Genomic DNA, 25,496 nt, shown 5'->3' with positions numbered 1-25,496 from the left:
AAGCAGTGATGACATGATTTGAACTTCAGTAGTAACTGAGTTATTATTAAGCATTCGTGCCCCATTAATTTACCAAGTGTTACCATTGTGGGTATCATTTCCAATGCGGTACAGCCTGCATCGTCCAAACAGATTCAGCCTGAAGATGTGCGGACACACTTGGGGAAACCAAATGCTATGGGCTAGAGAGAAAATGCCTTTCAGATTTTAAAAGCAGTGAGTTGATGTGAATGGAATCAGCATAAAAGTATTAATGTTATAACCTCTGTCATTTCAGTTGCTTAAAAAAATCTTTTTTTTTTTTTTAGTAAATCTTTTTTTAATTTAAGTAGAAATGTCAAATCTCAGCATTCTTATGATGTGTCAATACTTACACACAAGGGCAGACATAACTTTCGGTTGAGTATTGCGGGGGTTGAGGTCTCTACCCATTTGCAGGGATCAAGGGGTTTGTATTTGTTGGTTGATCATTGGGGGGGGTTACAATCCCCCCACGCCCCATAATTTACGCCCACGCTTACACAATATGCTTAGTTAGGGTTAGCCATTGTATGTAGATGTTATCAACAATATACTATATATTTGTGCATCTGGATTGAAGGCATCTTAAATGTATTTCCATATCTTATGTTATTGTTCTTTTTAAGTGGTGAGAGGCAACAGAAACAAATTTGTGTCCCAGAATGATCTTAAACTATTGATGCATTTTTCATCTTGTTAGTTCAGCTTCGCAAATGTATATTTATTTATCTATTTTTGGAAACTATTCATCAAAGTAGAGCCATGACAATCCCGGAGCAAATCCAGGAAGTAACCTTGAAATAGTTCAGGGTAAAAGCCAGACAGCTTGTCGGTCTTTGTTGTCTGATATTTAGTGTAAGCTTTTCAGAACTCTTGGTTCCCCTAGGCCTGCCTATGAGGTTCTATGCAAACCCATAACCCTGGAGCCCTGGAGATGGGTAACCCAAACTACTGAGGCACTGTGCCACCCAGATAGTACACTGGCTAAAGCGTGATCCCATGCTTCTCAGTGCTGTCTCTAAGTGGCAGTATTGCACCACGGAAATCTGCCAAGTCACTTTTACTTTTTGTACTTTTTTTCAGACACCCTTCCTAAAACTATGACTTTACTTTTGCTTTATCCAATGCAGCTTTTTTATTTATTGGCAGCGATGACTTATTAATGGTGCTTATCTAGGTAGTGATCATTTATTGAAGCAATAGGGCAGTAAAGTCTCTTGCAGTAAATTCTTAGCTACATTCTTTTACTGTAGTGAATCAATTCTAAAATTTGCATTGTGCTTAACACTGAATCATTTAACATTTCCTGGTTTATTTAAAAGAATGATATTTGCTGGTTTTGTCTGGAAGAACTTTGAACGAGGTCTTTATTACAGCATTCCTACTACATTATAATTTTAGCATTTTCTTGGTAGTATCGTTACCTTTTGCAGGGCCTGATGCAATTCATAAAAGTCAGAAAACCTGAGAAATTAGCCCAGCTTTAATGCAGCAGGAGTTTAATTATCTAAGCATATTTCATGTAATTTGATGTTTCATTTAATATGTGAAAGCAGAGTTGTTCGTAGATTTAGACAATGAGCTTCCTGTATGTGGTCTCAGAGTCAGGGATTTTAGTCAGCGTGTGTTCAGATCATTAGTGCTGCTGTTAGTGCAGGGAAGGATCCATTCTCCCCTTGACCAGCGTTAGGAGTGATTGTGTGACATCACAAGAAACATGAGCCCCTGCTTGGAGCAGCTCCTCCTTTTAGCCCACATGTGGCCTCCCTGCTTTGCTCACCTCCTTTCTGCAGATCTGTCGTGTTTTCTTGCCTTGGCTTTCATTTATTACCCACCTCTGATTCTTCAGGAAAAGCACCAGACGCAAACAAAAACACATCTGAATACTTGCGGCTACTTCTCTCCGCTTTGAAAAGCCTGCATCTGCCGCTTCAGAGAAGGTAGGACAACAAAGAACATTCATCTCGTAGCCCTCTGCCATTGTGCCACGTGGGCCTTTAAGTGTAACGACCCCTTGTGACAGGAGGAGATTATTTCTGAATGTTGCTGGGAAAAAAAAACAAACAAAAACTGGGGCTTGTCTGAGGCACCGCAATAGTTTTTCTCCTTTTTCTTGGCTTTCATTGTTGGAATTTTGCTTGCAAATGCAAAGGTTTCTGTTTAATGGAAGAAGAAAAGTAGACTATAAGATTTATTTAGGGTGTGAAATGCAGGCAGGGCAAGATCACGCCGTAATAATACATATTTTTTCCAGGTTTTCAGGCGAGATTTTCCATTCTCATTCACTATTATTTTAGTGCATTTCTACTGAGTCACCCTCATTTTCGAGTCATTTCATGTGTTGCAAGACTTCATATAAGGCAAGTACTGCCTGCCTTGTTTCAAGACCAGTTTAAACTTGTCCCTGTTCCAAAAAGCTCAAATTCTGATGGGTCTCACAGGAGTCTTCAGAAATGACCTCATGATGTGCAATATGAGTAATTTGAATTTTACGTGGCCATTTTAAAGCGACAAGTAAACATACTGCACAAGAAAGTAATCTGTTTGGCTAACATTTGTGATAAAGAAATAGTTCTCAAATACTTGAAAAGAAATTTCTGTTTCCAGTAAATACTTCTAATGTCCCACTTTAGTTAAAAAGTGTCTCTACATGGGCAGTACATTTGGATCTCTGCAAATACTCCTTAATTTCAAAATATCCTTAGATTAGAGAATGTTTATGCAAACGGTTAATGCCAATGAACGAAAAAAAAAAAAAACAAGGAATAGGAGGAATGGGGGATGGTGGTCTTACACTTCTTGAGACCAGGGTTTGAGTCTCAGCCCTGACTCTATGTGTGTGGAGTTTGCATGTTCTCCCCGTGTCATTGTGGGGTTTCCTCCAGGTTCTCTGGTTTCCCCCCACAGTCCAAAAGCATGATAAGTCGAACTGAAGTTGCCAAATTGTCCTTAGGTCTGCATGTGTGCGTGATTGACGAGTGTGCCCTGCCGTGGGTTGGTGTTCTGCTCTGGGTTATTCCTGCCTTACGCCCATACCTTCCGGAACAGGCTCCAGACCCCCCCATGTCCCTAAATAGGACAAGCTGGAGTGGAAAAACGAATGGATGGTTATTCTGAAAAATAAAATCCTTTAAACGTATAAGTGGGGGTGAGGTGACTTTTGTTTTACTTGGCTGATTGAAAACTGTTCAGGAAATGTCATCTGCACTCGTTACTCTCATTTCATCAGACGAAATGCCTCAGAACAGAGCAGACAGTCGCAGAAACCATAGAAGTTTGGGGAAGAAGAGTAACCAACACAGAGGATAGACTTGAGATAAGATATCAGCATTCGTGTCAATAGTCTATGGTGAAACGGAGGAATAATGAATATGTGACCAAGTGTGCATATGTCATTATTTAGAAGGTGGAAACACTTGAATCCATGATGTCATACTTAAATGATGTGCTCATTTTTTCAATGGGTGTAAGAGCTTCGCTAAAACGTTTGATATGACCCACTAGCACGGCTAGCTGTGCTGTGCATAGCGTTCAGTGTCGTATCTGTGGGCTACGCCTTTCTTTGAAATTAACTGTTTAACTAGCCTTCTACAGTCACATGGATAAGTAATGTAGAATGTTATTTGCTCTGAGGAATTATGTTAACTTAATATGAAAACATATCATGTATATAAATATAATTATATAAATATAGTAAAATTAATATAGCATTGCTGTGTTGTCTGGTTTTTTAATGCACAGGAATTTTAAAGGTGATTTTAATAGTGGGTATATAAGGATATAGGTATTGGTGAGATAAAAATGCTGGCAACGTTTTGGCGAAAAGTGACAGTAAAGTGCTAAGTTGGTAACTTGGCTGAGTTGTAGACCATCTCTAAGGACACTGGACTGCAATACGACCTATGCTTTCTATGGTGTTTGAACTCTGATTGGCGAAAAAACATCCTACTATTTAAGAGAAATTCTCTTTCTTTGTCGTCTAGGCGTTACACGTTTGCAGAGTTACAAATGTTTGAAATCTTGAAACATGATACTACATGAAAATTACTCATAACTGGCTTTTTCTGCTGGTTTCTCCATGAAATCACAAACTGGAGTTGTGTCGGGCATTTTTTTTACTGGGATCGTAAAGCCAGTAAACATGGATCAATGCAATGTCGACTTTTATTGATATTCATTCTTTGTTTTGTTGACGAACCACCAGGGTCAGCACAGGGAAGCAGAACACGAATACTTTTCCATAAGCGCACAGTTCATACTGCTGTTTTCCATTATGCCGCTGTAAAAGTCAGCCGTGTGATGTCTGTTGAGAAATCCAACCAAATGAGTCTCCAGTTAAATAAAAAAAAAGAGAGAAAAAATGTTGTTTGACTTGGCAACAAGCCCAACACCAACATAAATATTCTTATGAATCCTGACCTGGTCTTAGCTCCACCCGCAGCATAGAAGCACTGTTTTCTTTGTTAAATCCTCGCAAATGTGATACCAATAACTTTTTTAAGATTAAATCTGCATGAGTGAACAGGTAGAGTTACATCACTGAACGAAATACGAAAAAGAAAGGTATACTGACCAATCAGATATTTGTTCAGAAAAAAAAAAAAGATTTTCATGAAATAACGAGAAGCCTTTCATAACCCCTCTGGCTGCGTCCAATGAGAACATACAGTCCTCAGTCACAGTCACAAGTGGGCGTTCTTCAGGTCCCTGGCCACAGTCTCACAGCCGCGTTGCACTGCCATCAGACTGGCTGCTGGCACCTCTCAGGGGGCCCACAGGCTAGTGTGGACAGAACATGTATTACATAACCCTGGGGGGTGAAATGGCCCTTTCACTGGATGTTCCTGATCATAAGAGCAACACTGTCCTCAAATGTTCTCATTGTGTGTGCATTTGTGTACATATATGGACCTACATAATCCAAAAACAGAAAAGTATTTTAAGTTCTACTGGCCGCAAACGCAAAACAAACAACAATAAACAAAACAAAAAGTAATAAGAAATGTAAATAAAGTGGGCAAGTGTTCTAAGTTTAATGTTGTTGGTTCCAACGTCCAGCACCTGATCTAAAATTGTAATATTTGCGGTGTACGAGGTTGTAGAAAATCATAAATGGGTAAGAATAGAAGTGCTGTATTCAAATGGAACAGGACACCACAAAGATCCGGGCTGAAGGGAAGAGGGAGCGATTTGGACAAAGTGAAGTATGTGACTGCAGATTTAAATAGATATTGGAGAAACTGCAAAGCCAAATACTTTCATTCAGCGAACTGAGAAACATGCCTGCAGCCCAACATTTTACAAGGAAAACATGCTGGGCTGTTTAAAACTTAGGTTTTACCTACATAGTTACTATATTTCTTTTCTGCTCTATTAGTTCTTATTTTGTTGTCATTTTGTGCAAAACACTTTAAATGCAATTACAAAGTCCTTGAAGTCAGAAAACCTCATGGAGCTTCAGCAGCATGAGAAGAGTTAAAATGGGGCGTGACCTTGCACACATCCACCATTTGCTGAATGGATACCACACTTAACGTTTTGTTCACATGTTTGAAAAAAAGCCTCAGTGACAATTTGGATATCAAGACTGTGGCTCTGTGGCTCTGCGGCTCTGTGGCTGTCCAGAAGCTGGTGGAACGTAAAAAAAGGTTCACATGTACAAATATCAATTACGAAGACGACTCTGAAACAGGGTTGCTTGAATTCAACTCGGGTGAGTTCCTCTGCGAGTTTGGATGTGGTGGAAACTTATTTCAGAGTTTAAGGGAACTCAGGAAAAAGTGAGTTTGTATGCTTGAGCTGCACTGTTTTACAGCTGAATGCAGTTTTATGTAAATGCTTTAGTAATATAGGCAGCCGTATAATGGAGATAACTGTAGGCTATGCGAGTCAAAGCGTATGCTAAGTCACTACGTTTGGAAAGCATTGGCAATGCTAGAGATAAGTTGGGGATTATGTTACTGTTTTACAAACATAGCTTGGCATTCCGGATTGTACATTTACATTGCTGGGATTGTAACACTGGGTTGTGACTCAGTCCGTATGTTCATTAAAAGTTTGCAGACACCCTCTCATAGGTCATTATTTGTTCTTCATCATTAGATGTCATTAATGTTCATGTACCTATAATGTGTCAATAACTTTATTTTTACACCTGGCGAAACACTCAAGGTTCATCTTCTAAGAATAAGCGCGTTAGATTTGCATGGAAGACTGGGCCAGCAAATACATTTATACTGAAGTGAACTCTCGATGTACTGCAACTGCAAGCCGTGATGAAATTGGAGGTTGAGACCATTGCATGGGCAGCAAAAGTTGGTAACCAGCAGCTTCCAAGGAAAAGAAGTCAATGTTTATGCTTTTTTTTTTTTAAATGACTTTTTTCCTCAAATTAAAAAAGGCATCTTTTAATCCTGAAACTCTTTAAGTAAAATTTCCAGAAAGTAATATTTCTGAAGTGTTCTATAGTTACATTTTTAGAAATCTACCTTCTGTATTTCCTCCATTTACTACTCCATTGTCAGGCATGAAAGTGTCACGCTGTTCAGTCACAGAAACACAATGCAGCGTGCTGGACTCCTGAAAATTTCATTTTCCTGTATTATGTAACTTTAAGAAAATAAGCCAAGATTTGCTGGGAGCTGCCATGGGTTTGGCAGTAAAATGTAACTGACACTCCTTAACAAGTACTATCTTGTGCCTGCACTTTGCTAGATATGAAAGGGTGAAACTAGTAACGTGACAATATTTCACTATCAGTGAATAATGTGATTAGACTCTAAATATTGTGGTTATGCAAGTAACCGATTTAAAGGTGTAATTTAAACATCGACTGCCAGCTTAGATTGTCATTTACGTTATTTGGCAGAATTATATGATGTAGTTTACAATAAATAAAGGTAACCAAGTCATCCCTAATGAATCATACCTCTAACAAAAATTCATGATGCAGTCTAGGTCGTGTCTTCTTACAATATTTTGAATTTGTCTTTGGAACTGGACTACGAAGCCAATTAAATATTCAAAATTTTTCTTAGCAATAATGAATAGTGAATAATAGTTCAGATATCACAAGTGAAGTATTTGCTCTTATTTTTTCTTCAAATAATCAAATCTATACATTAAAGCATAAAATGGAATCATATAAGCAATCATAGATCAATATAACACATTATGAATGAAAGTCACATGTGCTATGCATGTGAATGTGCCACAAATTGGCTTCAGCTTTCAGGTTTGGTTAATTTCCTATTCTTTCCTATTTCACATCATCAAACAGAACTGTGATAAACCAATATTGACTTGACATGCTGTTTCAGCCCAGTTTCTGCAGTGACATAATGTTTGGTTTTTTTGCAACCTCTTGTGACATGAGACCGCATTGTGATTCAGAAGCCGAACCTTGTGAGGTTCATGGTTTAAGTTGAAGGCTGAATTCTGCACGCTTATGCACACAAACCACTGTATTTTTCATACCTTGCATTTTTCCCTCTCCATTGTGTATCTTGTGTCATGTATTTATTCTCTGTCTGTAATTGTTAATTGTCTATTGTCACGTCTCCGACAGCAGCAAGCTGTGCCAACAAAAATTTCCACCGGCCTCAGCAGAGTGGCAGTCAAGATCCTAATAATGCCCACACCCAAGCAGATATACTTTGCATAAATAAATTGGCAAACAATGTAACTTGTATTGGAAGCTGTCTCCTAAGCAGCTAGTTAAATGATGGCAGAGGTTTGATAGATATGGTCATCAGACAATACAGCAGAATGTCGGGGAAGTACTGTTATAGAAGAACATTCAGTACTACCAGTTGCAATCATATTAAATGTACTTATATTGCTATAATTGCAATGCTCAGAATCTAGTAAAGCCGATGTGAGCATTTGCAGTTGGTGTGAGGTGAGTCTTATCTTACTGGTGCTGTCTGACACATTAGATTACAAGGCTGAGATCGCCAACAGCTGGTTATACACAAACCGAGGCAGATTAAACTTGTAAAACTTCCAACATCTTTGCTTCAAGTGACAGCAGTGTCAGACCCCGGCACTGGCAGAAGCTCTTTGCATCTATTTATCCTTCATGTTGCTGCATGACATCTGTAGAACAGGTTGCCATTTCAAACGTAATGCACTGCAACACGTACTGCCATTTAGTGGTTTCAGATGGAAAGCTAATTTGGCCTTTTAATGTACTGAGTAAAAGAATAACTTCATGAATTTATAAATAAAATCTACTGACCAAATATGATGCTAATGTTTGCCAACGCCATCAAAGTAGATCTCAATTGAATAAAATATTTTAAAAGCATTTACATGCAAATTACTGTGTATGGCAAATATTTAATAGCAAAGAAAAATTCCTAAATATAATAATGGCCCGTTTGCCTCCTGGGAATTACATATCCTTCATATTTACTAACCTCTAGATAGCTGTTGCTCTTGCTGAAATGCAAGCTCATAGTGCCTGCTTAGCATCGACTGTTTCACAGTCTAGTTACCACAATGGAAACATCAACATCAACAATGAACTCACTGCCCTCCACTCAGTCACGCACCCCATCCCCTTCTCATTTACTGGCAAAGTATCAAAGCCGTCGCATAACGGGCCACTAGCTGTTATTTAGATGCTTCGCCAAGGGAGCAAAATTATAACCGTTTGGCGTCAAACCAAATGACAGGCAACTGTAAACCGTGGTTGTTTTTGTGAGCTCGATATTTGGCAAATTACTACTGGCTCTACATAGAAAACTCACACGTTCTGAAGATATCCTGCACGAAAAAAAAAAGACTAAACAGACCATTTTAAAAACGACAACCCTTTCTAACTAAAGAAAACTGCTTGGGAGTTTGCAGTCTGCCGCTTTCTTTGGCTCTACCAGACACTCAGGAAGAATAGTTTACGCTCATGCCCTAGATTCATGTGCAGCAGGACTGTATTCTGCTTCCACGTCAGCATAAGGCCACTGAAGAACAATACAATAGTATGCAAATGTTATTTCTGCCTTTCGCTGCCATAGGGTACGTAAAACAGTATAAATCTTAACGGAAAAAAATGAGGAAAAGTTCATAAGTTAAACTCCTCGACTTCAGGAAGAAGAGAACCTTAGTTACTATACTGTATACTATATATACTGTCTCTCCTGATTTGTTCCCTGAAATGCTCCAGGATTGTCGAAGGGCAACAAGGTCACTTACTAGTCCCCTGGAAGCTCGTCAGTTTCCCTGGTGCACTAATTTAGTTTTTTTTTTTTTTACGACATTCCCTGCTAATCGGAATCTTGCCAAGGTAGTAGCTATACACATCCTGAGTGGAGGAGAAAGGGAGCCTTTAGTGGAAAAAGAAACACGTGATGGTATTTTCCAGCTATTATAGTTGTTATTCTGAAGCCAAGGTATTTATCAGAGACGTACCAATAATTAATGACTAATAGAGGAATAATTCATAACATAGCTCTGTGTTCTGTGTGTTTTCTTGCTGCAGATTCCCTCATGTACAGTGACTCCTATTTCGTGTCAGTTGTGCTGTTGATTCTTTGCTTACATTGTAGATTGCAGGCCAAGCTCCTTCCATTAGTGTGAGGCTCGTACACGAAGCTCGTAGCCTGTGGGAAATCCACACATGGTCCCGCCCACACCTGGGCACAGTTTGCGGTCTCTCACAGCAGTGCTTATGACTCCCGGGAACATTCCTTCAGTCAAAAATGCAATTTTATTAATTATCAAAAATAGCCAAGTTCCTTTTCAGCACAGATGAACACAGAACTTAAAATGTTTTCAACGCTATGGTTGTGACGTTTTTCCAACAGTAAATCTAAAGCGTATTTTTATTTTCATTTTATAGCCACTGAAGCTTCACAAACGCCGAAAATTCATCAGCACACTTGAAACTGACCCACGAGTTTGAAGCTTCAGATTGAAGATACTGCAACCCTTTTCCAAAGCAACATGGAGCTTCAGAAGATTCCCAATGGAAACCACAAGATGATGACTTCGGAAGAAGGGTAGGAAACCATTGGATTGTATAACACAGTGAAGTTTTCGGTAGTGAGATGCCCTAGTTCCACTGTCACTGCATATAAACAATATCCTCATTCCAGTGTGGAAACGATATTTAATGAAAAAACTGCATATTTTTATATTTATTTTAGGGGCATGCATTATTTATTTCTTCACTTAGTTAAAATCCCGGGTAACAAGTTAAATAAATTTCAGTTTAAGGCTGATTATGCTTCTACATCGAGCCTTTGCATTTATATTCGTGTGCAGCCTGTGTTGCTGTGATGTGTAGATACATTTCTGGGGAAGTGTGCATCTACCTAGGAGCAGAGAATGCAGCTACTGTACACCGTGCCTTCTATGCAAAAGTATAACTCAGCCTTTAGTTCACTGCATAAGTTAGTTACATAAAATTTGACAGTTTAAGGGGCATGGATAAACGCAGACAAACGGCGAGCAATCTTCACGTTCATGAGCAACTCATATCTGTCAGAATAGCACAGCTAGCTGTATGAAATAATCCATGGGTGAAATGAAGAACTCTTACCTCTATTTTTCTAGCATGTTTGATGCAGGAGAATGCGAAGAGTTTCTACCTCACAAGACCGATGGGAAGAAGAGGCCGCAGTTTACAGATGTGAGTGTGATGCCTGGTTAACATGCCAGTTGTGTTCTTTGTAAGCCAGGTTTATACACTGCAAAGGTGAAGTTAATCACTTTAAAAAGATTTCTGAGTGTAGCTCAAAGTTTACTCCCACCTAAAGAGATCATTACGTATATAATGATACTGCATGTGCAATATGATTGTTTTTGTTATGATCTTGCCTGCAATCCATAAAATATTTGGTACAAAACGGTCACTTTGAAAAACCTTACCGTGCGATTACAGTGTCCTTCAGTGCTCCACTTTTCCATTTTCCTATTACAGTTTGAAGGGAAGACCTCTTTTGGAATGTCTGTCTTTAACCTCAGTAATGCCATCATGGGGAGTGGAATTCTGGGATTGGCCTACGCCATGTCAAACACGGGAATCGCTCTCTTCCTGTAAGTAGTCCAATTCATGTCAGGTAAAGACAATGGGTTACAGGACGGTGTTCAGCAAATTACTTCAGGCATAAGAATGCTACAGTTTCTGAACACTCCATCCAGTGCATGATTGTGGTGAGCCTGAAACCTTTTCCAGAAAGCTAAGGGCATATCCTCAATGAGATGCTAGTCCACCACTAGGTACATGCTCAAACTCTATAGATAATTCAGAGGCATCTGCTCAGCTGCACTACAAGTCTTTTAACCATGAGAGGGGACGCATGCAAACTTGCAGGAGAGTGTACCAAACACCCAGAGCTGGAACCAGAAGCAGGCCTGCAACCGAGGAGGTGCGAGACTGCAGTGCTAAATACCAAGGCTCCATGCTACCTCACCTGAATGATACCAAAAATATGTAAAGAACTCTATTAATAAATAATTAATCACTGTTTAAATCCAAGGGCAGCGTAGGCTCCGGTCCCCCCCATGACCCCAGTTGGGATTAAGCGGTTTCCGAAAATGGATGGATGGATGTTTAAATCCTTGAATTTTCAGTTATACTTGTAATATAACAGATTTTATGACTTTGGTTTGAGCAAATTTCGACATCACTGGCTTTCAATTTATTTTATATGGCATCTTTCACAACAGAGTTACTTCAGGGCTCTTTACATGGGTGTGTTGTAATGCATTTCTGTGTCATATATGCGAAATAATACAAAAACACTTATTGGACAGATGATAAATTTACAAGAACAAAAGATAAGCACAACACATTGGCTATTAGCTATCTATATTTAATAGCAATGAAGCTCTAACCACACCAGAGCTTATTCAGAGAGCAATTGGCAAAAGTCATTTATAAATTAACATACTATTCAGTTCAAGTATAACAACCAATCAAATCATCAGTAGAAGAATACTACAACAACAATTATTGCCAGGTACATTAAATAATTAGTTTGTTCGTTTGCTTTTTTATTTTATAAAGGTTCGGGTAGCACAACAGAGACATTTTTAAACAACTATGGTTGACTACATTGTGAAAGATTATACAAGACATTTACAACCCAGGAATGAAGCCTGTCACTGGGCTTAAATGGTCACCAAGCCACTTGGGTCACAGATACATTCCCAGACCACTGCAGCACGCAGCCTTTCTCTCCCCGGTCTCTCCAGAGGCCCTGTGCAGAGTTGCTGTTGGTTTAGCAATTGTGGGGAGACTTTTTTTCTCCTATCTAAATAGTTTCAGTGAACTTAAGTGAAGTACCCTATAACATACATTAGTGGCTGTGTGCCCTTTACCAAAAGTATACCTTTACACATACATTAGTGGCTGTGTGCCCTATACCAAAAGTATACTTTATTGTGCTCAGTTCCAGAAATATATTTTACAATGTTCATTCACATTAAAATGTGTAGAAATGTTTCATAAAAAGAAATACAAAATGTGCAATAATTCCAGCAGATACATTTTATTACTCTTGTAATACTTTAATACTCGTTTAAGTCTAATATTCTACATTGTAAAGACCTGACTTCATTTTTAAAGCATGTGATATATCGTTTATTGTTCTGCCCAAACAGGCGTAAACATAGTTTTGCTCCTTGCTTACATTTGACATATTATAGCAGAATTTTTTGTCTTCGACAATAAAAATGTCTTGAATTCATGATGGGGACAGACATATGCCTTGTTTGCATTTTTCTTTTTTGGTAATAATAGTGCTGACTGTGGAAATATAAACACTCTGCTGCTTCTTGTTGTCTTTAGACTGATTAATTGGGTTTCCAAAGAGGCTAAATGTTCATCTTTATGTTCTGCTGAACCTGTTGTATTAACGTGAGTACATGACAAACATGAGTCAGGCTCCATACTAACTTTCTCATGTATCGTTGCCAAGAAACTTCTCCTCTCCAAAGCACAACCACAATGTTTCCACTGAAATACAAAACTATCATACTTTTATTTTTTCTCTTTCCTCATTATGTTTCTCTTGAGGGTTCCCTTGCATATTTTGTTAAAAAAGAATCAGAATGTACTCAGATTCCTCACTAATCTCAGCCTGCTGAAGGGCTGTGACACGATCCTGGCAGGGATGATATCTGGCTAAGAGTCAAGCGTCTTAATGTTTACATCCGGTAATGACAGTATTTGTGACATCACACCAGGACAGGCACAATGTCCCCAGTATACGGATAAACCAGTTTTCATTCTGAAGTCACAAACTGGTTGAGACAAGGGCTGCGGTTTAAAGAATGCAGTCCTCAAAGGTGCTACCTTCTAAAACTCGTTAAAACATATTACAATTTAATCAAGATGATCCTATGTGTTTACCTTGACACTCTTCCAAATATGATTTAATTGTGATCTATTGAATAATGAGTGGGAGTTTGTAGGTCCCATTATGTGAACTGCATGCCGGAGTATCTTGAAATATGATCTGCGTTAATGCAGAGTAGATCAGAGACACAGACATCTGCTAAATCAGATACAGTTGGTCTTTTTCATAAAACGATAGTGACCCAGATGGACACAGGTTCACGCTGGGGTCTGTACAGTGAGTCTGTACCGTATTGTGGAATTATGCTATGTTGAGGTACAGTTTGCCACATAAATGAGAACAGCCCTTCCAAAAAGAAAGCTATATTTCAATCCCTAAATATGTTGCTTATCAACAGAGATATGTTCTCTGAAATGCGTCGTTAGACAATTTCGTTGCGGTACAAACATCAAAAAGGTATTCACGCACTATGCGTAATACTGTTTTACGATAAACTTTTTTAATAAGTAAAAATGTACATTCTGTAATAATGCTAAGAAGTACAGTTTAGGAAATTCGTAAACCGATAACATAGTTGTTTCTTATCATTATCAAGCATTGTGATTATGGGACCGCTATTGTATATGCAGCCCGTCATTGACCGAAACGTCGTTTTGTGGCACATGGCTGTAATGATCATTGCAATTCTTGGAAAGGCAACAAAACTAACATGTATTAAACATGCACTCAATGACAACAAAGAAGGATATGTTTACAGTATTTCTAAAAGAAGTAAACTGTGTTACATTGCTTAAATCCACTGTTACAGAAATGAGTACAACCTTGACAAATTTCCTACTACATAGTACGTCCATTACTTTATAGGGGTGCACTGATCGTTGTCAGCGATGAGTACGCCAGTTTGTGGAGCCCTGTTTCATCTATCCTGTACCACTCCTGCAGGATGACCTCCTTGGGTGCTGTGATGTTTGAGGGCAAAAACAACACAGCTTTTGTCTTCAAAAAGAAGTGCTCAACGGGCTTTTGGTTGACGTACCTGGCCCCTCCAACACTTTGTACTTGCTAAGAATACAGCAGTCAGTGTTGTCATGTTAAGGAAGTGCCCAGTAACCCAAAATGTGGAGAGAAGGTCATATCTGTTCTTTCAGAATCTTGCGGTTCATCTGTGAGCCCTAGTTGTCACTGATGAAAACCAGTTCTTCCATACCATCACCAGTCATACATCCCTAGATTAGAACTCTAACACTGCCATGCTTTACCGTGGTACCCATGCACTTACCACTGTACTCCTCCTATGAGGGTTGGGCGCTATCAGATCCAAAAAGATTTTGGTCTTATCCAACCAGAGGACAGATTCCTGTAAGCCGTGCCCTTTCTTCATGTGATTCTTGCTGAAGGCTAAATGGGTTTCCTCATTATTTTGCTTCAGCATCAGCTGCCAGCGTGGTCAACAACCATGCATTCCATTCCTGTGCCGGATGCGTCTTTCTGAATGAGATCATTACAGGTTGGCTTTCCACAGCTTGTTCCAGTGTCGAGGCACGTGCTTGGTGATCTTTCCTCACTTTTCTCAGCAAAGCTTATGACATGGTGTCAGCTTATGACCATGAATCAGGTTTCAGGCTTTTTGTCACGTGTCTCTATGTTTTAAATTGCTTTTAAATGCTGCTGTGTTTTGGTGGTTTGCAAGTATTTTTGTATCCTTGTCCTGTTTGGCACAAGGAATGTCTCCACACAGGTCTCTCTCATTGTTAGCATTAAGTCTGAAAGTGGTTAAATGGCTCAATTGTGGGTGAACGGATTACACCTGTTTGAATTTCATTTTTTAACAGACACCGATCTAGGGCACAATTATCTTTAGTTAGCCTCAGCAAACAAATTTTGTTTGGTATTGATGGATTTAATTGGTAACTGAAAGATCAGTGTTACTGGAACAAAATGTCATACATAAACCCAGAATATTTATAATTTGTAAAGACAGATAGCTGAATTTTTTTCTCAGATTCAATTTAAAATAATCCATTATGAAAATGACTGAATATGTGGGGTTTGTTTTTCTTACTTAATGCAAAGTGAGGTTTGTTCTTCCTAATGTATTCCATGAATAGTTCTTCAAGGAAGGTGCCTGATCCCACTTGGGTGAAATTGGCTGATTATTTGTATGTTTGTTATACCAAACAGATTCCGATTATGCCTGGACACCATAATGGGTTCAGACCTGTTCGAAAAAATAGGAACAGTCCATTGTTTAGACTATCCTGCATCGTACGTCTATGATTCTCAAAGAGTGTGACACCAATGAGTACTACTATAGTAAATAGAATGTGAGCTGCTGTCCTGACTGTATAATTGTTTGCAGTTTTTCTCCTACAGCAGCTTCCGTTGCACTGGTCACATATTTCTCTGTAACGAGTGTCCTGGGATGTAAAAGGTCACAAGGTTTTGTTTCAGTCATTAGGCTTGAAAGGTCCACGAGATGAAATGGCTGGTAATTTAATATGGAGTCATGTGAAGGATATTTAGCTTAGCCCATCATAATATGCTTGCAGTAGAAGACTATGGGTGTAATGATGTCTCTGTACCTCATCCATCCATCTATAAATCCATTTGCAGCAGCCACATTCCCAGTCAGGGCTGAAGTGAACTGGAGGCCAGCCGGGGAAGCATGAGGTATAAGGCAAACGCCCAGCAGTCTGCTAAAGGGCACACATAGTGCAGCAGACACCGTCACACACTCTCTGCGGGACAGACTTACCCCCTCACCTGCAGTGTCTCTTCTGGGGGTGGCAACAAGCAAGGAGAACCAAGAGGAACCAGAGGAACACAGAGAACATCCACCTACTCCTTTTCTTTACCTGCTTGTCCTATTCAGGACAAAAGCACCTGTTCTGTTCAGAGTTGTGGGGAGGTCTGTAGCCTATCCCAGAAGCTACAGGCACAAGGGGGGGGGGACAACCCTGCAGTTTCTGTCACCCCTCAGAGCAATTTGGTAACTTAAATTCACCTTAGTATATTTTCAAACTGCAGGGAGAGGGTAGGGGAACCAGGACACCCAAAGGAACCTGAGGGCAACACACACCAACACACCAACAGTGCTAACCACTGCACCACCACACTGCTCCAGAGTGAACCCTCAGATTCTATGTAAACAAAGCTGGATCCAGATTCAAACCAGTATGGCTGGGACTGTGTGACACAAACCATACGCATCATAGGTACCGTAAATGTATTTCCTTGTCTTTCACAGAATCCTGTTGACTTGTATCGCAGCCTTGTCAGCCTATTCTGTCCACCTTCTCCTGAAAAGTGCTGGAGTCGTCGGTAAGGAGATCACAGAAATACAGATCGAACGTAACGTTTAACAGCACATTAGATGTTGGCGGCTTAAATTAAAAGGATTATTATTGCATTTGTATACCTGTCTGCTTCAGTTCATCAGATTTTCTTTTCTTTCCAGGTATTCGTGCTTATGAACAGTTAGGCAAGCGGGCGTTTGGTCATACTGGGAAAGTGCTGGCAGCCATCATCATCACTGTGCACAACATTGGAGGTCAGCCAGCCTGGGATCAGGCCAAGTGCTTGAATGACAGTAGCGTGTCAGCTTCTGCAAGTCATCTACTTTGCCAAACTGATTTAGCACGTCTTTGTCTCTTGCCGAGAAAGAGTTAGTTAGGACGTTGTTGAGGAAATGGACCGGGGAAGTCCGTCAGAATATAACGCTCTGAATGGAATGGGTCTGAGTGCAAACATGACACGTCACATGTGGCCTTGAGCATGAGTGGGCTGTCCGCGTGACGGTCTGACCTACTGCGGCTTAGAAAACAAAAAAGTTGTTCTGGGTAATCAAGAGGATCTGAGCCAATCAAAACCAGCGTGTGTTCTTTTACCACAGCTATGTCAAGCTACCTTTTCATTGTGAAGTATGAGCTGCCTCTGGTCATCCAGGCTTTTCTGGGCAGGCCGACCAGCACCGGGTGAGTGTGAGGGCAACGTGCAGACATGGCAAGGGTGAACGCAGCACAAACCAAACACTGACCTCTTTTGGCACTACAGTCCATCCACTGTTTCTCAACACCCCATTGGATAATAGGAACTTGGTAGAACCACAGTCAAATGATACAAAATGCTACAATTGTAACTCTGGCTTTGCTGTAACTATTTGTTCCATTGTTCCTATCATCATGCTGGGGACTGGCAGTTATTCATAGAAGTGTATTTGACCATGTACAACCTCCATTTTCAGAGAATGGTTCTTTAATGGAAATAACCTCATCATCATCGTCAGTGTCCTCATCATCCTCCCCCTCGCTCTCATGAGGCACCTGGGTATGTCGCTGTTCTGCCCATCGTGCTTTTCCAGTCACTCCTCAGCCCTCCCAACTTTAGCCCCGAGATTTATCGTGACATATTTGCTTTGATGCATGCAGGGTACCTGGGCTACACCAGCGGCTTCTCCCTCACATGCATGGTGTTCTTCCTCATATCGGTGAGTAGGAGAGTAAGGAGACCACGCCCCGTCTCTAATAGGGAAAGGAGCCCTTACTTTTCTTAACATTGGCACATCAGTTTGTCGGTGAGGAAGCCCTCTAACAATCACCAATCCCTCATGAATACTCAGGAATGATTTAGTTTATAAAGAAGCGCAGCCTAAAAAAATTATCTGGCTGCATCGGTTGAATAAAGTACTTATGAAGTAAAAAAAATATGTGAAATTTGTGACATTGCTTGGATCCTGAGATCCACTTGATCTTTCAAGGGATCCTACATTTGCACGTTACTGAGCTGCCTCACAATGATTTGGCACGTTGTTAAATGAAATGCTCCCTATGCACATGTGCAAATGTCATGCTTATTGATTTCTGTGAGACTATCGTAAAATACATTTAAAAACAATTACCTGCAGCATTACTAAAAAAGCCTTTGTGTAAATAAGCCTTTGTGTAAGCCTTTGTGTATATAAACCGATGATCTACTTTCTCCGGATTCCATAGATCTAACGTTTAATTTCTGGGTTGCACATTTCACACATGCTTTAATCCCATCGCAGGTTATATACAAGAAGTTCAACATTCCCTGCCCCTTTGAGACTTTCGGCAATCATTCTCTCAATACCACTGCTGAGGGAGATTGTGAGGCTAAACTGTTCACCATTAATCAGCAGGTGAGAGCGTCGGACTTTTTTCATTACTTCATACTAATAAGGATCTGAATACCTTGTCAATATATATTTCATGACCTCAAAGCTCAGTACTGTAGCCACATAAGGACAGGAGTTATTTACAGTCATACTGAGAAAGTTATTCAGTATGGAGGAGATTTTGGGCATCTTGCCATAGATATTATTTCCTGCCAGCTGGATGAGGGCGTGCATTCACACAATCAGAGTTTCAGTGATTTTATTCAGACGTGTGTCCACGCCTATATTTGCCTCAAAGTTGCTGTGTCTCCCTGTTTGGTATTTGGCTCAGCTGGCTAAGCCCTTGTACAGAAGGGCACTGGTTCAAGCCCCAGTCTTGGCTGAACACTCATGTCCGTGGGCCCTTGAGCGAGGCCCTTAACCCCCCAGCTCTCGGGGCACTGCATGGTTTCTGATCCTGTGCTGTGACCCCCCAAGCTCGCTCTCACCTGTTGATGTGTCTGTGTGACTCATGGAGACCGAGATGGGGCAGACAAGCAGAGAATTTCCCCACAGAGATTAATGAAGTATCTCTACTCTATTCTATTTTCAGACTGCATATACAGTCCCCATTTTGGCCTTTGCTTTTGTGTGTCACCCAGAAGTGCTGCCCATCTACACAGAACTGCACAAGTAAGTTGGAGATACCCAGAGCCCTGTCACACATCTCTACCCACTGAAACACAGTAGCACTGTCATGAGCTTTAATAATATATATTTGAGGTAGACGTCTTGACTTCTACAATCCATATTAAATGTATGTGTTGTTAGTCATGTATGTCCTTTATTCATGTAAAAAAATATAACAATTTAATGTCTTGTCAAACAAGTTCTACATTGATGCTGAATGCGTATTAAATTAATGTACTGCAAGGCAAGTCAATACAGTTTATGTGTACAATCCTTTGAATGAACTCAGTTGAATCATGAATAGCGGTTCCACAGAACTAGAACTAGAGTATTTTGATAAGGAAACATTCTTTCTCAACTGAAGCATTCACTTTGCGTTCTGGGAACATAACAGTTGAGTTAATCTCACTGAATTTTCTCATACGTAATTAAACCAGATGAATATGGAGAGTACACACCTTTCATGAAAATAATGTAAAAAGTTAAGAAACTACAAGCAATAAACATGTATTTCCTACTAGAGCCACATGTTATCACCTATAGTAAATCATGTAAAAGTTTTATATTTTTCTATAGGCTTTCCCCTTGAGTGCCTTGCATGTCAAGTGTGATTTTTGGTATGAATGCAGCCATAATCATACAAGAAAAAAAATTGATTTGCAGTGAACATATAGAAAACATCAAATGTTGTTATATATAACTGAAATAAGAAAAATGACGGCCTAACATAAACCAATCAGATGCTTTCATATGGGAAAATGCATTCGCAGTCATTGGAGCCTCTTGACCAGTGTTCTGTTTGTCTGTAACTCATACATGCTGAACTGCATATATCTGCCCTCCCCCCAGCCCCACCAAGAAGCGCATGCAGAGCATTGCCAACATCTCCATCTTAGGCATGTTTACCATGTACCTCCTCACTGCAGTCTTTGGCTACCTCACATTCTATGGTAAGAGAAAACAGGCTTGTCTGAGCTTATTAAAGCATTTATATGATTAGTGTTAACCCAACACAATGTCATCAGGAAGAAAATGAGAAACCAACAATGTTCAGATGCTGGAGCCTTGCCAATGCCAGTGTCCTCTGCATTTATCCTTCCAAAATGTTTCTGGGTTGACAAATCTTTTGCTAGATACCAAAATCTGATTAGATGGCAAAAAAGAAGAGAATGCTGTGGCTTTGAGTTTTAATGTAATGTTGCAATTGTGTGGTGGTTCCAGGTATCGGACAATTTTTATGAATATGAGTATGAGCATATGAATGCCGTACCGGCCCGATATCCAATGCTAGTTTCGGTAAATTATACATTATAATACATTCATAAAGCATTATAAACATAAATATTCATATAGTAAAAAGGCATAATATAATATAGCCATGTTTATTACACATTATTAAGGGTTTATGAAGCTGTCATCTATAATGCACTATAGATACCTTCATAATGCAGTACAAAGCATCCTTAATGCTTATACCAACCGTTATAATGCATTAATAAGGTATCCATAGTGCATTATAGATGAGAGCTTCACTGGAGCTTATGAAGTATTATAATCAACACTATAATGCCTTATAACTATCAATAAAACATGCTGTAAGGCATTATCAATTCTTATACCAACCATTATAATGCATGATGAAGGTATCTATAATGCATTATAGATGACAGCTTCCAGTGTTACACCAAATAAACTACAGAGACTATTCTTAGGCGAGCATGCAGGGCCATAATTCATGCAAAGATGCGATGGGACTGGGAAGGTAATCTGATGCCATTTGCTGTCACTTGTGCTTCTAGTCACCGTGGAAGCAGAGCTCCTCCACATGTACAGCAGAGTGGACCCTCTGGATGTCCTCATACTGTGCGTGCGTCTGGCAGTGCTGCTGGCCGTCACCCTGACGGTACCCGTGGTCCTCTTCCCGGTAGGAGGTTGCTCTGTCATCCAGAGCCTGGTGTTAATCCATATTGCCATGACAGGCAAATTTATTGTGCTACAATTTTATCTCTGAGCTTCAGTGCGCTTCTGGATTTGGCTGGAATGACTCATAAATGTTCTTAAAAGTGGTGTGATTAGTGTAGTTGGCACCTTTACTTAACAGGTGAGAATTGGACATGCTATTTGATCTTTTAGACAAGGCATCGTGTAACTGCAGCCAGATGCATTATGGGATTTAACTTGTAGATAAGTTGAGCCTCACTTGAGGATAAGAACAGCAGAGGGATGGTTCTACAGGTGTGTAAGAATTCAAAACTTGCCGAGAAGAAAAGAAAAAAAAAATCGATAAGCAAGAATTAGAGGATTTTTTTTTATGCGGCAGGATTTGGGTGTTTCCTTCCTTCGCACAGTAAACGTAAGATCGGTTTGTTGAAACTTTCCCTCCTATAGATCCGGAGAGCCATCCTGCAGCTCCTCTTTCCTGAGAAGCCCTTCCACTGGCTCCGGCACGTCGGCATCGCTGTCACCCTCCTCTTCCTCGTCAACCTTCTTGTTATTTTTGTGCCAAACATCAAGGACATTTTTGGCATCATCGGTTAGTGTCTTTTTTATTTTTAGGGGTTTTTGACGTTTTTGATTTTTGTTGCAGACTTTTAATTAACATGACGGCTTAGTATTAGACGTTATACAGCCATGCACCACATAACGACATAAGGGACGGCTAATACAACAAGCGGTCCAATAATATTCTAGTACAAAGGGGCTGAGAAATTCATATCACCTAGCAATGCTATAGTACAATGCATTACTCACACGTTTGTGGTTATGCTGAGACTATGTATCCTATTCTTGTATAAATTGCACAGGTTGTAGCTATTGCTCTTCTTAAAGCTAAACATCGATTGCATATGAGGTCAGGGATTCTGTTCTTGTTCTAAATTACTGCCCATATCACACAAATGTTTTGCTAAAACCTTCTGAAAGGAACTATTTTAATTATGCTTCTAAGACAAGAGAAAGGTGTCCCTGCTGACCTACAGTATAATTTGCTTCCATATACTTGATTGGTTAAAGGAAGAGATCGGACAGGTAGCCAAAGAATAATGATTAATTACAAAACAAACAAATTTAAATGAGAGAAGGGTGAACTCTAAGTAAAAAATTAGTTCGTCCTTTGTAAATATATGTGAGTAAACTTTAAAAAAAATTATCATAAAACATTTAGAAAAATACGAAATATTCCAAATTTTAATCAGTTACTTGCAACAGAGTAAAAGTAATGAAAATTATTAATAATGAAATAGTAAGTCGTCAGTCAGTTAGTCAAACAATTTTATTAATCCAAAAAATTAATCCAATTCATTTAGACAAGTTCATGAAAGGTTCAATCTGTTTGAAAATAGATAGAATTATGTAGATGAATGATCTTTTTCTCTCTTCGGTTCCTGTCTAGGGGCCACCTCTGCACCCAGTCTAATTTTCATCCTGCCTGGATTGTTCTATATTCGGATTGTCCCCATTGACCAAGAGCCAATGAATTCTAGACCAAAGATTCAGGCATGTTTTCACTTGTTATATGTAAATCATATGCACTTACACAATTTCAATACCAGGACCATTGCCAATAATAAATAACAATACCCAGAAATTTTGGGCCCCCTGCAAAATGCCACCATAGGCCCCCAATATTAGATTTTTACATGTCTAAGGGCCCAAGTAAAGTGCTGAGCCTCTGAAACTGCCAGAGTATCCATGCATCTACTGCACCCCTGCCAATACCAGTACCAATACCAGTACCAATGCCAGTGCCAATAACAAAACCAATAACACTGCCATTTTGTTTTTAAATGATGAAATTACGTTTTAATGTGAACTCTCTCCTTTTCTCCCTGTCTTGCTGTCTTCAGGCTGCCTGCTTCTCAGCTCTTGGGTTCCTCTTCATGATCATGAGCATGACTTTCATCGTCCTTGACTGGGTGAACGGGGAGAGCCGCAGCGGAGTTGGACACTAGCATGTTACTGCTGACCAGGGATACCAATACTAAAAACAGCAAGCCTTTCCTGAACACCCTCCCCCCTCATATAGTTCATATAGCCCAACATATGACAAGCAGATTAAACACTTGAAAGGCTGAACCCCTCCTAACTGCAGCTATGGTGAGACGACCTTCCCACAAGCTGTCTGGTTCATTTCCCTCTACGGTGGAAGCAGAACTCATCAATGACCATAGAGTGTTTCTTTCAAGAAAGAAGTCAGACTTGTGTTTGTTTGGATTCATCAAGGTGTGTCCAACAAAATAATAGTTTATAGAAGCTGACAGACAGAACAGAGAGAGTGTGAAAATGCAAATTAGTATTATTGCCAAGAAAACTGTATGAACCAACAGAAGAGTACTTATTTCCAAGGCCAGGTCACAGCAGGTCACCTGTGACTCAAAAGATATACAAATCCAGACCAAAGTCTTCCTTACTTTTTTACAGTTCAACTGAATTCTAGCTCTAAAAATGGGAAAAATAGCCAAGTGCATTCAGATAAAAGAATATCGGAATGATTTATTTATATTATATCCTTAAACTTGAAATGAAATTGCTGAAAAAATATTTCTTTCAGGCTATTTATTTGGAGGGGCAATCAGAAGTACCATCATCTCTTTTTAAAAAGAGGAGCAACTACAATTAGAATTTAGTAATTTGAAGATGTGTGTTATAGTAATATAACTTAGGTGCTACTGGGGTATCTCTACCTGCCAGTAGATTTGGGTAGAGGTTGGTGCTTTTCACTATTTGTACCAGTAGAACGTTCACCCATTTGGGTTCAGTTGATTATTCCTTATCGATGCTGCAGTCTGAATTTATAACAAATATGAAGCTGAAGAAGCATTTTACTTTTCTCAGTACCTTTCAGTATTTCATTTATCACAGGACAGCCAACCTCAGCTGATGCTCGAGCCATCTCTTAAGTTTATTGTAAATGTTTGCCATAGCACTTTCCACCGTAGTGCCAAAATCAACACTGATTATAGGTGATATATTTTGTAGGGGGAGGGGAGTCGATCAAAAGCAGGAGTTGTACAACGCAAAGGTGACTTTTATTAGAAGGAGACGTTGACACATCAGCTGATTGAAATAGCATTTCTGATCGTTATCTCGGAAGGGGAACATGACAGTACATGCACGGTATCCATTCGGTTGGAAATGAGGTGAGTCGTGGATGAAGAATATCCTGTTAAGCATTCCCATGTTAACTTGTGTTTAGACCCAACGCTACTTGTAAAGACAAGTGTACCAAAGATGGATGTCAAAAAGAGAAGCTTTAACCCGTACCTTACTAGACTCAGACACACCATCACCCCACAGTCCAGAAATTCAGATTTCAGGAGCCACAAGGAAAGTGATTGCTGATTTTCATCATACTGTTAAAAAAAAACAAAAAAAAAACTTTGGACTTTTCCAAAGGCCATGTTTGATTTGTGGTAGGTTATGAATTATATATCTCTTTTCAATAAAGGTGAATGGTTGTCATTATTTTGTGATTGTTTGGCTGTTCACTCTTAGCTGTGAAAAAAAAAATTAATTTTGGCCATACTTGACCGTTTATACAGATGTGAACGACAAATAAATCTCCACAAGAAGCCAGTCCTTAAAGTCATTTGTAGACTGACTCAGCTTTCACAAATATAGTGCCAAATCCCCATGAACCCCTTGCCAGTAACTGCTTAAGCAAACATGGCTGATTAACTGGAGTTAACTCAAAAAGCATTGGTTATAAGGCAGGCTGATACCTGGATGGGATGTTCTTCTGTCACGAGACACTCATAGACAACGTAGAACCACCAGATTACCTGAACAGCATATCTTCACATTTTTGAAAGAAACCAGGGCCTCAGAGGAAACTCAATCTCAAAAAGATAATCATGACTCTTTGGCAGAATGGAGAAGAGACAGGGGCGGCACAGAGCAGCCTGGCAATTTGCTGTCAAGTGACACCAATTTCAAATTCATATTTAGCCAGCACCAGAGGTGGAAATTTCAGGTCCAGAAAGTACAAATCCAGACTGTGATTTAGCTTCAACCAATCAGTTGAGCATAAAGACTCACAGTTACAGAGTACTCAGCTGGGTGGTTGAAACAAAATCCTGGTCTGGATTTGTACTTTCCGGACCTGAAATTTCCATCTCTGGCCAGCACTTGGGGGGGGGGGGGCAGGAGGGCTTGATACATTTTGCCACTGACCAGCCCCCATTCCACGAATTTCCCGATGGCCAGTCTGTGCATGGCAGCAGGTAATGCTCAGGTATGTGCTGCTATCCTTACTGCCAGCCCAACTGAAGCAGTATGTGACACTACGTAGCCAAAAGTACACTCTATCCACTACGGTCTTAAGTCGGGTCAGTGCACAAACACTATCTGTTGCCATGCTGTTA

General features: G+C 39.8%; 1 protein-coding gene across 2 annotated transcripts; it reads left to right on the top strand.

The window, feature by feature from the left end:
* Nucleotides 1-1,767: 1,767 nt before the first annotated feature.
* slc38a5b (solute carrier family 38 member 5b) lies at nucleotides 1,768-24,597 on the top strand. Of its 2 annotated transcripts, none has more exons than XM_049016947.1 (16): nucleotides 1,768-1,961; nucleotides 9,863-10,022; nucleotides 10,579-10,654; nucleotides 10,946-11,061; nucleotides 16,576-16,649; nucleotides 16,786-16,878; nucleotides 17,221-17,302; nucleotides 17,572-17,654; nucleotides 17,756-17,814; nucleotides 18,376-18,489; nucleotides 19,058-19,137; nucleotides 19,984-20,084; nucleotides 20,934-21,058; nucleotides 21,523-21,667; nucleotides 22,526-22,629; nucleotides 22,980-24,597. In XM_049016947.1, exons 2-16 carry the CDS (start codon nucleotides 9,967-9,969, stop codon nucleotides 23,082-23,084), a joined length of 1,413 nt encoding a protein of 470 aa, XP_048872904.1. In that variant the 5' UTR covers nucleotides 1,768-1,961; nucleotides 9,863-9,966; the 3' UTR covers nucleotides 23,085-24,597. The 2 variants fall into 2 exon arrangements, with proteins under 2 accessions (XP_048872904.1, XP_048872905.1); XM_049016948.1 differs by lacking the exon at nucleotides 1,768-1,961 and adding an exon at nucleotides 5,557-5,734.
* Nucleotides 24,598-25,496: the final 899 nt, after the last annotated feature.

The sequence above is a fragment of the Brienomyrus brachyistius genome, chromosome 6 (genome assembly GCF_023856365.1).
Source record: "Brienomyrus brachyistius isolate T26 chromosome 6, BBRACH_0.4, whole genome shotgun sequence".
Lineage (NCBI taxonomy): Eukaryota > Metazoa > Chordata > Actinopteri > Osteoglossiformes > Mormyridae > Brienomyrus > Brienomyrus brachyistius.
Note: the sequence above shows the minus strand (reverse complement) of the source record. Positions and strands in the feature narration are given on the sequence as shown.

What these genes read in the sequence shown, in the direction of transcription:
- slc38a5b (XM_049016947.1), top strand. Translation starts at nt 9,967, where the DNA reads ATGGAGCTTCAGAAGATTCCCAATGGAAACCACAAGATGATGACTTCG. An exon ending in ATCTACACAGAACTGCACAA is followed by an intron (nt 19,138 to 19,983) that starts GTAAGTTGGAGA and finishes CCCTCCCCCCAG; the next exon opens with CCCCACCAAGAAGCGCATGC. An exon ending in TGGCTACCTCACATTCTATG is followed by an intron (nt 20,085 to 20,933) that starts GTAAGAGAAAAC and finishes TTGTGCTTCTAG; the next exon opens with TCACCGTGGAAGCAGAGCTC.